Raw genomic sequence first — 15,134 nt, forward strand, 5'->3', positions numbered from 1 at the left:
TGTGTGCAAAGGCCCCACACTGAGAAGAACTTAGTGGGGTCAAGGAACTGAAAGGGGCCCAGCATGACCAGAACAAAGGTGAGGTTGGCCAACTCACTCAAGGATTTGGAGCACACTGGATTTTATTTTATCTTAGTAGGCTCCAAGTCCAGCGTGGAGCCCAACATGGGGCTTGAACTCAAGATCCTCAGATCAAGATCTGAGCTGAGATCAAGAGTCAGACACTTAACTGACTGAGCCATCCAGGGGCCCCTGGATTTTATTTTCAGTGCCTTTTAACACAACTATTCTAATCAGGGAGTGGCACTGGAAACAGTTAAAAATAGTATTTTCAAAGAGTTTTTAATGATAACGGGAAGATTCTCAGCATGTGCGGTTGACTTTAACAAACAGAGTATGTAACAAAATACCTGATATGTTTCCACTTGGGATTTGAACATTCAGGATGAACTGCCAAGTCCCCAGAGAGAGACTTACCTGGATGTCGGCAGTGGCTATCCCTGGCAGCCAATGGTTTTCGTTTCTCTTTTTGCACTTTTCTGTCCTTCACAAATGTTCTAGAGTAGTCTTGTGTCATTTTATCATCAGAAAGCAGGGTGGATATTGTTAAAATCCTGGGTGCACCAGTGGAGTGTGGGGGGACGGATCTGGGGAGGAGGCCGCAGACCAGCCCCTGAGGTTGGGATCCCTGCGTTGGGTCTGGGGCACCCTCACTGACCGAACCCACCTCTTCCCAGTTCGAGGGATGCTCAAAGGCCTACTCTCGCCTGGAGAACCTGAAGACGCACCTGCGTTCCCACACTGGGGAGAAACCGTACGTGTGCGAGCACGAGGGTTGCAACAAGGCCTTCTCCAATGCCTCCGACCGCGCCAAGCACCAGAACCGCACCCACTCCAACGAGGTACCCCGCCAGGGTGTGCACAGCGTGTGCACGTGGGGCCCCTCTGACGCGTGTGTAAATGCACCACCCCATGGCTTCTAGTAGGCTGTCAAGTAGCTAGGTGTCTGATGCCCCTAGTCCCCACCCCAGCCTACTATCTGAGTTCAGGACGGATCGGCAGGGCCCTGCCCCTCCACCCTGAGCAGCTGGCAATGACGTGCTACAGCTGCTGCTGCTGTCTGACCTATCGTAGCTGTCAGCCCCTCACTGATAAGCCACAGAGCAGCCTTTGTCTCCCTCCCAGGTAGCCAGACGCCCTGGCAGGACTGACAGAGCCCAGGGTGAAAAGTCCACTGTACCGGCCTCCCAGTCCAGGCCAAGACGCTCAACTGCTTTTGCTCGGGTAGACTCAGGAAGGAACATTTCTAAAAACTTAGATACGTTTTGGATCCCAAGAGGATTTCCTCCAATGCTTGTAAGAAATCAGAGGCATTCCCTAAGGAATCTAAGCCCCCCAGGGTCTCTACAGACAAGAGTTAGCCTTGGAAAGGGGTGTGTTTATGTATGTGTGTGGATGTTTGTGTGGATGTGGATGTGCGTGTGTATGTATTATGTGGGTCTGTGTGAATGCGTATTTGTAGGACATGTGTGCGTGTTTGTGCACTTGTGCACATGTGCATGTGTGTGTGTGTGTGTGTGTGTGTGGTGTGTATGCATGGACATGTGTGTATGTGTGAATGTGTGTGGAGGGGTACTAGGGAGTGTGTCTACATGTAGATGTGGGGTGTGTGTGTGTGTGTGTGTGTGTGTACTCAGTACTGAGGTTCAGAAACCCTGGGTTTTCATCCCATTCTTGAGTGACTTTGAACCAGTTTCTTTGCCTCTATGAACTTGTTTTCTTCATCAGAGAGATCGGGGTGTTAACCCTATCTCCCATAATACACTCCTACTGATATAGAAAATTCCAGTGCCCTGATCTGCAGGGAGGTGGCATTGCAATCACACCAAACTTCGTGTCCCCGACCCCCTCCCTGGTCTCTGATCTGTGTCCCCAGCTTGTGATGAGGGCTTCCTCAGCTATGCACTTACCCACATGCAAAGATGGCAGATCAGACTAATGTGGCTGAACTCCTGCAGGCCTGGGGCTGGCCTGGCTCCATCCAGCACCTTCTGACTATACCAGCCAAAGGACATCGCATGGCTTCAGGAGAATGGGGAGTGCTCTCACTCAGAGTCTCATAACACATGCCTGCTTCTCTTCCCAGAAACCCTATATCTGCAAGATCCCAGGCTGTACCAAGCGATACACAGACCCCAGCTCTCTCAGGAAGCACGTGAAAACGGTACATGGCCCCGACGCTCACGTCACCAAGAAGCAGCGCAACGATGTGCACCTCCGTGCCCCCCTGCTCAAGGAGAACGGGGACAATGAGGCCAGTGCTGAGCCCGGTGGCCGGGGCTCTGAGGAGAGTGCCGAGGCCAGCAGCACCAGCCAGGCCATGGAGGACTGCCTACACGTCAAAGCCATCAAGACCGAGAGCTCCGGGGTAAGCAGAGCAGGGCAGTGTAGGCCCCAGTGCATGCCTCCCGCCCCCAGGAGATCAAGCCCAGCAGCACAAGGGCCCAGAGCCCCAACTGCAGCTGTGGGCTCTGTCTCGGGATCCCCTCTTCAAAGCGCACGACAACATCCTCCTCTCTCCAGCTCAACTTTCCTCCCTTCACGACCTTGGGCCTCTTATAGAACCTGTCTTATGCCAGGTCCCGTAGTTCTAGGCAGGGCTGTGGGCCACGGGGATGCCTGGCCCCACATGGTCAGTCTGTGGGTGGTTCCTGGGGTTTGCCTTTCCAACCAGCATGCAAGCGCTACAGTTGGTCCCCTTCCCTCTGTCCTGTCTCTGTGTCCTTGCCCCTGTGGCCTCCACTCCTTTTGTTCTAACCATCTGTTCTTTGTTTCCACCTCTTTCTCTCGACTGTACCTCCCCTAAGGATAGACGGTACTGAGGTGAGCAGGGAAGCCTGGCCGGGGTGTGGGCGGGCTGGCGTGCTGAGGGCGGGCTGGGGTATTGGTCCCAGCCTGCTGCTTGGGCGCAGGCTGATCGGGCAGTCCAGGCCCCTCGGGAACCTAGTAAGATGGGTTTGGGTCGGTGGGCGTCAGGCACTGCAGGTAGAACCCCCAGGAGAGATAAAGGCTGGAGGCAGGAGTCAGGCTGGCAGATACAGGAGCGAACCATGGGGACGGAACCTCCCCAAGGGACAGGGCTGAGTGGAGGGGCAAGTTCAGGGCACAGAGGAGGGGAGGATCAGCCAATGGAGGGTCTTGAGTGCCAACGTGAGAAATGCAGGTCTTGCCATGGGCAGAAGGGAGCACTGTCACCAAAAATTCTAGAAAATTCTGGAATTAGGGAGCATCTGGCCTGGGAATGAGCCCACAGGTGCTACATCTGAAGTGAGCCTCAGCTGGGCTTAGAGCCCAGGTCCCAGTGGAGGCAGCCCGGGTTGTGTGGAGTCCTGTGTTGTACACACGAGCCCCCCTCTGCATTGACCAGAGTGGAGACTGGTTCAGAGTGGCCCGTCAGTCAAGGGCTTGTGTCCAGCAGGTCCACACTCCCTGGTCTTCCTGGCCCTTTCCAATAACCTGCCTCTGGCCTGTTGAGAAGGCACCAGGTCAACAGGCCCCACAGCTCCTTGTTCCATCACACAGCATGTCCCTGTTGTTGGGAACGCTGAGCACCCTCTTGGATGTCAACTTCACGCAGCAGTGGCTGCCTCTGTGGGGCACAGACCCCAAGTGTCCCCACACACTGAAAGCTCAGCATGCAGAGCTCTGGCCCAGATGCTGGCCCAGACAACCAAGGAGCGGGAGGCAGGAAAATGTGGGGCTGTCCATTCTCAGGTGCCTTCTGCCTACCGGAGGCTTTCCATCCAGCCACTGACCCTGTCCCAGAGACAGCTCAGGTGCCTCTTCTAATTGGGGGAGCTGAGGTTCGGTGAAGTGAGGTGGCTGGGCCACCTGCTGCAGACAGACAGTGACGCTCAGAAGCTCTCTGCATGGCAGCCTCCTTCCCAGGTGTGCAAGGGCACAGCGTGTGTGCACATATGGGAGAGGGCCAGGGGGATTCTCGCACCCTCTGAGTCTATGTCTTCTCACACCCTCCCACCCCATAGCTGTGTCAGTCCAGCCCCGGGGCCCAGTCGTCCTGCAGCAGTGAGCCCTCTCCCCTGGACAGTGCCCCCAACAATGACAGCGGCGTGGAGATGCCGGGGACAGGGCCCGGGAGCCTGGGCGACCTGACGGCTCTGGATGACACGCCCCCGGGGGCCGATGCCTCAGCCCTGGCCGCTCCCTCTGCTGGTGGCTTGCAGCTGCGCAAACATATGACGGCCATGCACCGGTTCGAGCAGCTCAAGAAGGAGAAGCTTAAGTCGCTCAAGGATTCCTGCTCCTGGGCTGGGCCAGCTCCACACACCCGGAACACCAAGCTGCCTCCCCTCCCAGGAAGTGGTGAGAGGGGGCCCCGGGTGTGTGGGCAGGGGCGGGACAGGGCCTGGGCCAAGCACCAGGTAGGTTCACCTCCATTGAGCACCATGTCATCTCACCGGATGCCCACAATAGAATAGATCTCACCAGCCCATTGCACAGATGAAAAAAAGTGAGGCTTGGAGAGGGGAGAGTGCCCCACTCAGCTCAAGGGCAGGCCCAAGTGGCCCCAAAGCCCATACTCTTCCAGCTCTACGGCGCTTCTGCTCTGGGCACTGTGGCCAAGGCCCTAGGGAGGAGAGTACTATAATCCCAGCCCCTGTGGTTAGAAGGCCATACTGTGAGAAGCACACTGGACCGGGGAAGGAGCCAGGGAGCGAGGACAGAGCTCGGGCTGGGGCTGGGGCTGGGCAGAGGAGAGAGACAGCACGTCAGCTGGGGAAGAACAGGGACTTCTGCATAAAGTCAGTCTCAGGAGGTGCTGGCGAGGCTTCAAGAACCAAGGTGCCCTCAGGAACATTTCCTGAGTGCCGACTCTGTGCCAGACAGTTAGCTGGACCCACGGCCAGCGTGGTGGACACTGTGACGCACCACCCAGGTGTCCCTTGAAGGGAGGCTTTGTTGCCCCAGCTGTTGCAGGAACTGCTGGCAAATGGCCTTCAACTCCTGGCCTCATACAGAAATCGCCTGGGCTGTAGACAGCTGCCTCACCCAAGGTCACCCTTTTCCGGGGTGGCCCCCATCCAGGGACTGATCAGGGCAGGAGTGTGAGGCCATTCAAGGCCCAGAGCTCCCTGTGACATCAGCTGCTGTGGGGCCTGCAGACCCGCACACACACACACACACACACACACACACACACACACACACACACACCCTTGGCACTCGGAGGCCTTTGCTCCCTTCCATGGGTGTGCATCGGGGGACTGCCTATTAGCAGCCTCCTCGGTCAACTCAGCCGCTGGAAAGCCAGCCGGGCCACAGCCACGCCCAGATGGTGAAGGTGCAGGGGCGTGGCCAGGGCCCTCCCAGGCTCCTCCTCCCCGGCTCTCAATAACCTCTTCCTACCCAGAGGCATGTGTTACCCACAGCTGGGGAAACTAAGGATCAGAAAGAATGAGAATTAAGGGCCGGGCAGGCCCTGGCAGCTAAGATTGGAATCAGGCCTCCTGACTCCCACTGGACCATCATTTGTTCACTTACTGGGCTCCCCATCCCTCCTTTAATCTAGAGGTCGTCGGTTGAGGGCCAGCTGTGTGCCACGCTCTGTACAGGGCTCCAGCAGCCGCAGGCTGAGCTGGGTCAAAGCCGGCAGAGCACCGCGCCCTGGCCCCGGCCGCTGACCCCTATCCTTTCCCGCAGGCTCCATCCTGGAAAACATCAGCGGCGGCGGGCCAGCGGGGCTGCTGCCCAACCCACGTTTGTCGGAGCTGTCCGCGAGCGAGGTGACCATGCTGAGCCACCTGCAGGAGCGCCGCGACAGCTCCACCAGCACAGTCAGCTCCGCCTACACCGTGAGCCGCCGCTCCTCCGGCATCTCTCCCTACTTCTCCAGCCGCCGCTCCAGCGAGGCGTCGCCCCTGGGCGCCGGCCGCCCCCACAACGCCAGCTCTGCCGACTCCTACGACCCGATCTCCACCGACGCGTCGCGGCGCTCGAGCGAGGCCAGCCAGTGCAGCGGCGTCGGGGGCGGCGGGGGTGCGGGGCCTCTCAGCCTCACTCCGGCGCAGCAGTACAGCCTGCGGGCCAAGTACGCCGCGGCCACCGGCGGACCGCCCCCGACCCCGATACCCGGCCTGGAGCGCGCGAGCCTGCGGACCAGGCTGGCGCCGCCCGTGCCCTGCCCGCGCCCGCTAGGACCGCGGCGGGGCAGCGATGGGCCCGCCCACGGCCACGCGGGGCCTGCGCCCGCCTTCCCCCACGAGGCGCCGGGCGGTGGGGCGCGGCGGGCCAGCGACCCAGTGAGACGGCCCGACACCCTGGCCGCGCCGCGGGTGCAGCGCTTCCACAGCGCCCATGATGTGAACCCGGCCCCGCTGCCGCCCTGCGCCGACCGGCGAGGCCTCCGCCTGTCAGGCCCCGCAAGCGCCGATGGCGGCCTGGTCCGCAGCACCTACTCGCCCCGGCCGCCCAGCATTAGTGAGCACGTGGCTATGGAGGCCTTGGTGGCAGGCGCGGACAGCGCAGGGCCCGACATGGGCCTCGTGCTGCCCGAGGACGACCTTGTGCTGCCCGATGACGTGGTGCAGTACATCAAGGCGCACGCCGGTGGGGCCCTGGACGACAGCCCCCCGCAGGCCTACCCCCCGGAAAGCACCTGCTTCTCCGAGAACCCCAAACTGCCCAGCCCCGGGCTGCATGGCCCGCGCAGGATGGTGGCCGCCGACTCCAACGTGGGCCCCTCTGCCCCGGGGCTGGGAGGCTGCCAGCTGGGCTACGGGGCCCCCTCCAGCCTGAACAAAAACAGCATGCCTGTGCAGTGGAATGAGGTGAGCTCCGGCACTGTGGACACACTGGCCAGCCAGGGGAAGCCTTCGCCCTTCCCGCAGGGCAACCTGGCTGTGGTGCAGCAGAAGCCAGCCTTCGGCCACTACACAGGCTATGGTCCTCAAGGTCTGCCCCTGAGCCCCGGGGCCCTGGACAGTGCGCAGACACACTTCCAGCCCTGTGGGGGCGGCCCCTCTGTGCCTAGGATAAATTATATGCGGCAGCCAGGGACAGGTGCTCCGTGTCCCAATATGACCACCACCGGGAGCCCCCACAACAACTATGGCCAAGCCCACCCCCAGCTGAGCCCCAGTACCATGGGTGGGGCCCTGAACCCATACCCCCCATCCTGCAGCAACATGGTGGCCAAGCCAGTCCACCTGGGGCTCCCCCAGCAAATGGAAGTTGCTCCCGAAGCCGCCATGATGGGCAGCAACCGCAGGGAACTTGGAATCACCAATTCCAACCTGACCGGGATGCCACCCCTTCACTCAACCCAGAGCTACCCACAGCAAAGCCATCACCTGGCGACTCCCATGAGCCAGGAGGGCTACCGCCAGGGCTCCCACCTTCTGCCTTCCCAGCAGCCTGGCTTCATGGAGCCCCAGCAGGGTGCTGTCGGGGTGGCCGGATCCAGCTTTGGCCTAGTGCAACCCCGACCACCTGCTGAGCCCAGCCCTGCCAGCTGCCACCGTGGGGTGCGGGCTGGGCTGCAGCTGGCCTATGCCAGGGCCACCAGCCACGCCATGGCCACTGTGTCAGCCAGCCAGGAGATGGCCGATGTGCCCAAAGGAGCGATGGGCAACGTGGTGTCCCGGCCTCCTCAGCCAGCCCCACAGGATGTGGCCGGGTCCCAGGATCACAGCATGCTCTATTACTATGGCCAGATCCACATGTACGAACAGAACGGAGGCCTGGAGAACCATGTGGGCTGCCAGGTTGTGCGGCCCCAGCCACCGCAGCCACAGGCTTGCCCAGACAGCATCCAGCCCCAGCCCTTGCCCTCGCCAGGGGTCAACCAGGTGTCCAGCACAGTGGACTCCCAGCTCCTGGAGGCTCCCCAGATTGATTTCGATGCCATCATGGATGATGGTGATCACTCAAGCCTGCTTTCAGGCGCCCTGAGTCCCAGCCTCCTCCACAGCCTTTCCCAGAACTCCTCCTGCCTCACCACCCCCCGGAACTCCCTGACTCTCCCTTCCATCCCCACGGGCATCAGCAACATGGCTGTTGGGGACATGAGCTCCATGCTCACCAGCCTGGCCGAGGAGAGCAAATTCCTGAACATGATGACCTAAGGTCTCAGCCCTGGGCGCTCAGCAGACTCGGAGGAGCCATCATTTCCCAGAGCGTGGGGCTCTTGTCGATTTTGCCTTTTTCCAAAAAAAGTATTAAATAAGTCTGAGGGAGTATTGCCAATGGCCAGTTCAGACCACAGTTGCTTTAAGAGCAAGTTTGTGTGTATCCTGTCTGGTTTTCTTTGGGGTTATTTTTCGGAACACTGCGAAAAGTCTCAATGAGAAAGTCAAGGTAGAAATGAAAAACTCGTTGGCACAGTGCTTCCCAGCCTTTGGTGTTTATGGGACCAAATTGTTCTGGTGTCTTTTCCTCTGTCATTTGGCTAATGAGGGATTCCGTTGGCTGAGGGCTTTCCAAGTACATGAGGAAAGAGGGTGGAAGGAACCACATTTGGGTTTGAATCTGAAAGCCATACTGGATATTCTGATCCAGGAAGATAAGCTTCTCATTCCCATACGGGCGAGGCAGAAGAATTCTATGAAGCTTACTTCTTGAGGCCTCCAACATCCCCCGTGCTGCAGAGGAAGAAAAAAAGATTTTTACCTGGATGATTTGGAAGTACACCCTGATTCCATGTTTGGTAGAGCGGGCGCGTCTGCCCACCCCCCAAAGCCAAGTTTGCGACTGGCAGACTGTCCAAGTGCATACAAATGAATGAAGTATGGAAGGATTGCCAGAGAAGAGAAAGAAAAATTGTAGTCCTTGGGGCAAGGCAAGCTGCCCCAGCTTCTCCAGACCATGTTTGCAGTGTTCATGCATGTCGAATGTAGCCCTTCCTGGAAAGAACACTTACTTCTAAATACCTCGGGGCTGCTGGAGCTGCTTTGGGTTAGGGATGGACCCAGGTGAGCCAAAGCCTGGCACGGGGCCTCGAGAAAGAGGGAGAACGCCAGGGGCCCAGCCTCAGGCAACCCTGAAGCTCCCTCATAAGAAAAGGAAGTCGTATGTTTACCCAATCCTGTTTCTCCAGTGCACTGTCCGCTGACCCTACCATGGAAAAGCCCAGGACTTGACAGCAGCCTCTGCCCAGGCTCCCAAGCTGTGTTGTCCGCTCACCCGCAGCCCAGTGGTCTGTGCCGAGGCACAGTGTGCGGTCCCCGGATCTTCTCGATTTCCTTCCCTCCATCCTCCAGCTCATTTTGCAAAGTACGATGACCTGCATGGTGTTTTTGGTGGGGGTGGGAGGGTGACAGGGTTGATTCTTGGGACCCTGAGGGACCATCACTGAATTTTCCTGTTCAGTGCAACCCAGCCCCACCCGGAAATGGCATTTGGAGCTGGCATCAGAAGACATCGTTCCTGAACGTACTGGAGGGTGACTTGATGCCTCGTCCACACCACACACATACACACACCACACACCATTCCCATGTTGAATTTGTGGCGACCTTGCCGAAAACAGCCGCACCACTATGAGCCTGATCCTGTGACCCTGGCCTCAACCGGGGCCTTACTTGGGCTGTCCACATTCCAGTACATCGGATGTTTTGTTAGGGTCCATAGACCAAATCAATGCCAGATAACATCCCTGGGACGCCTCCAAGGGTCTGGGCTCAGTGGCGGTGTTCACTCGCTCCCTGAGCTAAGATTTTGCTAGCCTTTCCCAGCCTGTGTATAGACTGTACAGAAGGCATCATCCCTGAAAATACTGTAGGTGAATCAGCCAGCCAAATTTATATCTCCAAAATATTTAGCTTTTTCTACATGCTATGAATTGAGATGACACGCTCAACTTGTAAATAAGTCTTTTTGTACATTAAAAAAGTAATTTTTTCATAATTTATTTTGTCTATCTGCTTCTTCCTTGACAGGAGTTAATGAGAACCTGAGCAGTAAATTAGGTGCATCTGAACAGAAACTAGGCTGTATTTTTTCACAACAGTGTCAAAATTGACTGTCGCGCCTTCGCCGAGAAATGTTTAATGCTGAAGACATTTAGTGGCTGTTTATTTGTTGTCTCTGGGGGTGAGGGGTGGGCAGGGTTTGATGATTTACTAACCGGCTATTCTTTCAGCAAGCTGATCTGAAGATCTAAGTTGCTTTGCCAAAACCTTGTGTACCAGATCCGGGTATATTCCCAAGCACTCGTCCCAAAGCAATCCTCAGGTCGGGATTCCCTCTTTGATGGGTAATCTGATGAGTGCTCTTGAGTCAGGGTGGGGGTCAGGGGAGAAGATAGACCTTTGTGCTCTGGTGCTGGCAAAAGGAGAAAAGACAGGCAGGTGGATATGCCTGAGCCCTAGGAGGTGGCCCTGGCAAGTACACGGGGCCAGGAGAGGCGGGGGCCCAGATCTAGCAAGCCAACAGTCAACCATTAGCAGTGATCAGGCCACTCTAGGGAACCTCAGGGAGCCAGTGAGCAGGGCACAAGGACTGGGATGGTTTCTGGGACAGAAGAACAGCGGGGAGGGCCTAAGACTAGGTTAGAGGGGGTAGAAGTCCCCTTCTGTGGGGCCAGAAATGCTGAGCCCCTGAACTCCCTCCTCTCCATGAGATAAAGCTTGCCACCCAGCTCAGAGAGTGCGGAGCCAAAGCTACGTAGAGGGCGTTCGGTTTGACGGCATATGACAAAGTGGACTGAGGAAAGGAGGAAATCCCCAAGGAAAACAGAATTTAGTAGTTTGCCTTTCTGCTGAGCACCCAAAGTCTTCCCTGTATGACTGGCCGTAGTTTCCTGCTAGAAAGACTATAGCCCGAGTCATACTCCGGGGCCTCACTCTTCTGTGAGGAAGGTTCACTTAGCTGAGGGCACCCTCAGGAGGAGGTACGGAGCATGCCTGCCTGCGCCCTATGTCTGCCTCCTTCCGAGCTTATTTGAAGGCCTGCGTTTCTCCTCTGTCTCACCACGTGGTAAGTCTCTGGAAACAGCTCTGAGGGCAGAGGGAGGCCACAAATTGTTCAGCACTGAGACTTAATGAGTCACAGCGTTAAGAAGCCCATCATGGCTCCATGCCTCTGTCAGCTAACCATGGCCAAGGTCATGCTGCATACCAATATCCAGGAAGCTTCGGCATGCTGAACATCTATGAAACTTCTGAATCTGGGCCAACTGAGGGTTGGCTGATCTAGGTTGGGCTGAGCTGGGCAACTGGGGGAGGGGCTAATCCAATCAGCTTGGCTGGGGCACAACCCCACGGGACTCTCCTCTTCCTCGTAGGGCCAGGAGGCTGGCCTGGCCATTGCCTTCTTGTGGGGACAGCTGAAGCACAAGAGAATAAGCAGAAAAATGAGGATTCTCTTTAGGCCTCCTCTCTGAACCGTGGAACTGGTCAAAGCAAGTCACTTGGCCAAACCCATCAGCAGTGATGTGGGCAAGTGCTTCCCTTCCATGGAAAGGAGAAGGAGAGAGTAAATATCTCTCAACAATATATAATCCACCACAGTCTGCCCTCAAAGACTGTGATGCATGTCCCTCCCACATGTAGAATATACTCACCCCAGGCCCCCCGAAGTCTATACACTTGATCGTCAGGCTCAAAGTCAAGGATCTTGCAATTGACACCTGTCGTGGATGGGGCTCTTCTAGAAAAGCCCTCAGCCCATCATGTACATGCACATTTCCAACGTACAGTGGTGGCATGCCCCTCTCCTATCTTGGTCATTGCAGAACAGTATTTGAAACCCTCCTGAGCAACTATTTTCAGATCCTCCCGCTGGGTGGAATGTTTCTTGAATTGTTCCCCAGTTCATTTTGCTGCACGGCTCTGGCTTCCTCAATTGAGGCCATCTTCCCTTTGGCTCAGCCCTTCAGCTTCTGAGGAGGGCATGGGGAAGCATGCCCTCCATGAGAACACAGTAACTCTTCAACCTTTTCCTGTCTGAAGGAAGTTAGGAGCCTGCCACCCTTTACTTCCATCCCCCTGAGTCCATGCATTTGCGCACTCAGCTCTCTCAAACATTGTGGGTCTTCGGCATATTTGATTCCAGTCAACTCTGTGCCAAAAGCCCCACCCACGTCCCTTCAGTGACAAATCTCATCCTACGTTAGGTGACTGGGACGTCACACCATGCTACATGGGGCCATGCCCTGAAGGTTTCTAGGTACCCTGTTATCACTGAAAGGATAGTCGAGAGCCACTTTATTCCTTTCCAGGACCGTGAAAACAAAGAGCACTAGAATCAAGGGCACATCCTTGACTTTGTCTTTACTCTGGTGCTGTCCTTCACTGGAACTGCCTGGACTCTGTATCTGTCCCCCTCGCAAGCCAAATCTGAAGCTAAAGGTCTCTCAGTAGCTAGAGAGACTGGAGATGAGAAATAACTTCATTTTCCAAATCCTGCTTAAAACTGGCCGGTTCCTTTCTGCACCCATCTTCCACTTGCTGTACCTTATCATTTATGGCTCAAAAAAGCTCATGTTGACAATCTTCTGCCTGGAAACTGGCCTGCCAAATTCCACAAATTCATAGGAACATTTTCTCCCTCCCAAACTAGCATAGGCTGTAATCCTACCAAATATTTCTTCACCACATGCATCCAGGTCACTGTTTTTCTGGCCATTTTTCCAACCTCTTCTAAATTTCCTGACTGTCCAGTTCCAAACCTATGCTGCATATTTCTGGACTCTGTTACATTAGTCTCCCATTTAGGTACCAATTTCTGAATAAGCTAACCATGGCCCCAAAATGCTGTCTAACAAAAACCCACAAAAGCCCCGAAGCGTAAAACAAGCAGTCACTTAGCTCAGAAGTCCGCGCATCAGCCCCGGGGGACTTCCCTTGGCTGGGCTCAATGATGCAGCACACCTCCACTCCTGGGCCTCCTTCCCTGGAACCAGAGCCTTGCTTGGACATCTACGGGGGAAGGCACAAGTACCCAAGGGGAAGGAAAACACAGGAGGCCTCTGAAGGCCTTGGCTTGGAACAGGAAGCAAGTCACATGACTGAGCCTGAGATCAATGGAAGAGGGAAGAATATGTCTCCTACAGAATCAGAGAAGGCAGGTATCCTAACAATGATCCAATCTACGATGTCTGACCAGCTCTGATCCTAGTAAGACTGGCACTGTAGCCTCCATCTGTCCCCCGAGTCTGTATCTTAGTTGGTTCTACACCCAGAAAGGGAAGACAGCAGGGTCATCAGTTGGTACTTTGTAACCAGTGATGTCCCAAAGCCAACTCCTGAGCCTCTTAATTGTATCTCTCCCCAACTCTGCAACTGACTTCACGTTGATAACTGAAAGTTGGCTGTGCTGGGAGAATTTACACCATGGAGATTGGTGAACACCATCGCTTGGGGTTTCCCCATCCTGTCTCCCAGAGAGTCATTATGAAACATTTGCCAGTGTACCTGCTAGCATTCTCAAGTACTGTCAGTTGTCAATAGACTGATAAGCCCAGGGGTCTTTTCTAAGTATATATGGCAACAAAACCAGTTCTTCGGGGACTGGATGAGCCTAGAGTGCCATGAGCATGGCTACCTTGGTCATCTAGTTTCATGGTTTTCAAACCTGAAGTCATGCAAACACTGGCGCGCCTGGGTGGCTCAGTCAGTTAAGTGTCTGCCTTCAGCTCAGGTTATAATCTCAGGGACCTGGGATCCAGCCCCACATTGGGCTCCCTGCTCAGCAAGGAGTCTGCTTCTCCCTCTCCCTCTGCTCCTTCACCCCTGCTCATGATCACTCACTCTTTTTATCTCAAATAAATAAATAGGGAGTAGCAGGCTGAGATGACATCAGGTCACAAGAGTTCAGTTAGATAGTTATCAAACCATTCTGAACACCTACAAATCCAAAAGGAGAGCAAAGAGAAGAAGAGCAGCAATTCTAGAAACAAAAAATTGGCCACTTTCTGAAAGGTAGGACATGCGGAGAAGTGAATCCAAAGAGACGGGAAGATAGACCGCGGTGGGGAGGAGCCAGCTCCCAGTAAGCAGAGCAACAGAGCACAAAATCTGAACTTTTAGAAGTCTGCTCCAATGAGGGACATCACTCCAGAGGCTAAGCCAGGGTGGAGCCCTCATGGGGACAGCGTGGTCTCAGGTCCCATGGGGTCACTGAAGGAGCGGGGGTGTCTGAGTGTAGCAGAGTTCGCAGGTATCAGAGCAGAGAAGCCGGCTACAGAGACGGAGCAGAGGAGTGACCTCTCAGCTCCGGGCTACCTTAAACCATGATCCATGGCACAGTCAAGCCACTGCTCTTTGAGAAGGAACCCCACATGTGCCAGATCCGGGGAGACTCACCTTTCTCCTCTGGAGGCAGGAATCTGCTGGGTTTGGAGACTCCAAATGGGGCTGTGTGCCAGAGACAGAAACACTCAGTCACAGGCCAGGTGAACTCAGAGCGCAGCCAGAGACCAGGGAGACAGGAGTGATTGAGCGCTTTTCTCCGAGGGTGCACTGAGGAGTGGGGCCCCGAGCTCTTGGCTTCTCTGGTCCAGAGATTGGGAGGCTGCATTTTCATTCCCATCCTCCAGAGCTCTACAGAAAGTATTCAGGAAACAAAAGCTCCTGAGAGCGAACCCAAGCAGATTACTTAGCCCGGCCCCTGGTAAGGGCCGCACAATTCTGCCTCGGGCAAAGACATTTGAGAATCACAGGAACAGACCCCTCCCCCAGAAGATCAGCAAGAACATCCAGCCAAGACCAAGCTCACTGATCAAGGAGAACTGCAGAATTCCAGAGGAGGAGAAAGCAAAGCATGGAATTAATGGCTTTCTCCCCACGATTCTTTAGTCTTGCAAAGTTAATTACTTTAAAAAAATTTTTTTCTTATTCTAATTTTTTAAACTTTTACTCTTTCCTCTTTTAATGTTTTTTACTAGTTGATCTTAACAATACCTTTCTTATAAAAAAATCTTTTTGAAACTTCATTATTATAGTCATATTTTATCCATTGTATCTAACTTTATTTTTTTATATACATATAGGGTTTTTTTCTTCTAAAAAAGTTTTGGGATACAACTTATTCTAATAGATCAAAATATACCCTAAATCTAGCACAGGGCTTTGTTCTAGTCTCCAGCCTGAGCAAATTTCTCTCCACTTTCTTCT

The 15,134-nt window shown here is 55.1% G+C and overlaps 1 protein-coding gene across 1 annotated transcript in view; it reads left to right on the forward strand.

Moving 5' to 3' along the window:
* Positions 1-8,144, forward strand: part of LOC111144403 (GLI family zinc finger 2) — a 180,906-nt gene extending 172,762 nt beyond the window's left edge. The window contains exons 10-13 of the mRNA XM_022498674.1: positions 738-902; positions 2,147-2,428; positions 4,047-4,383; positions 5,722-8,144. Coding sequence (XP_022354382.1) covers positions 738-902; positions 2,147-2,428; positions 4,047-4,383; positions 5,722-8,144 — 3,207 coding nt within the window. The remainder of the gene's footprint in view (positions 1-737; positions 903-2,146; positions 2,429-4,046; positions 4,384-5,721) is intronic.
* The last annotated feature ends 6,990 nt before the right edge of the window (positions 8,145-15,134 follow it).

This window comes from Enhydra lutris, unplaced genomic scaffold, assembly GCF_002288905.1.
Source record: "Enhydra lutris kenyoni isolate GAN:26980312 unplaced genomic scaffold, ASM228890v2 scaffoldscaffold1, whole genome shotgun sequence".
NCBI classification, from domain to species: Eukaryota; Metazoa; Chordata; class Mammalia; order Carnivora; family Mustelidae; genus Enhydra; species Enhydra lutris.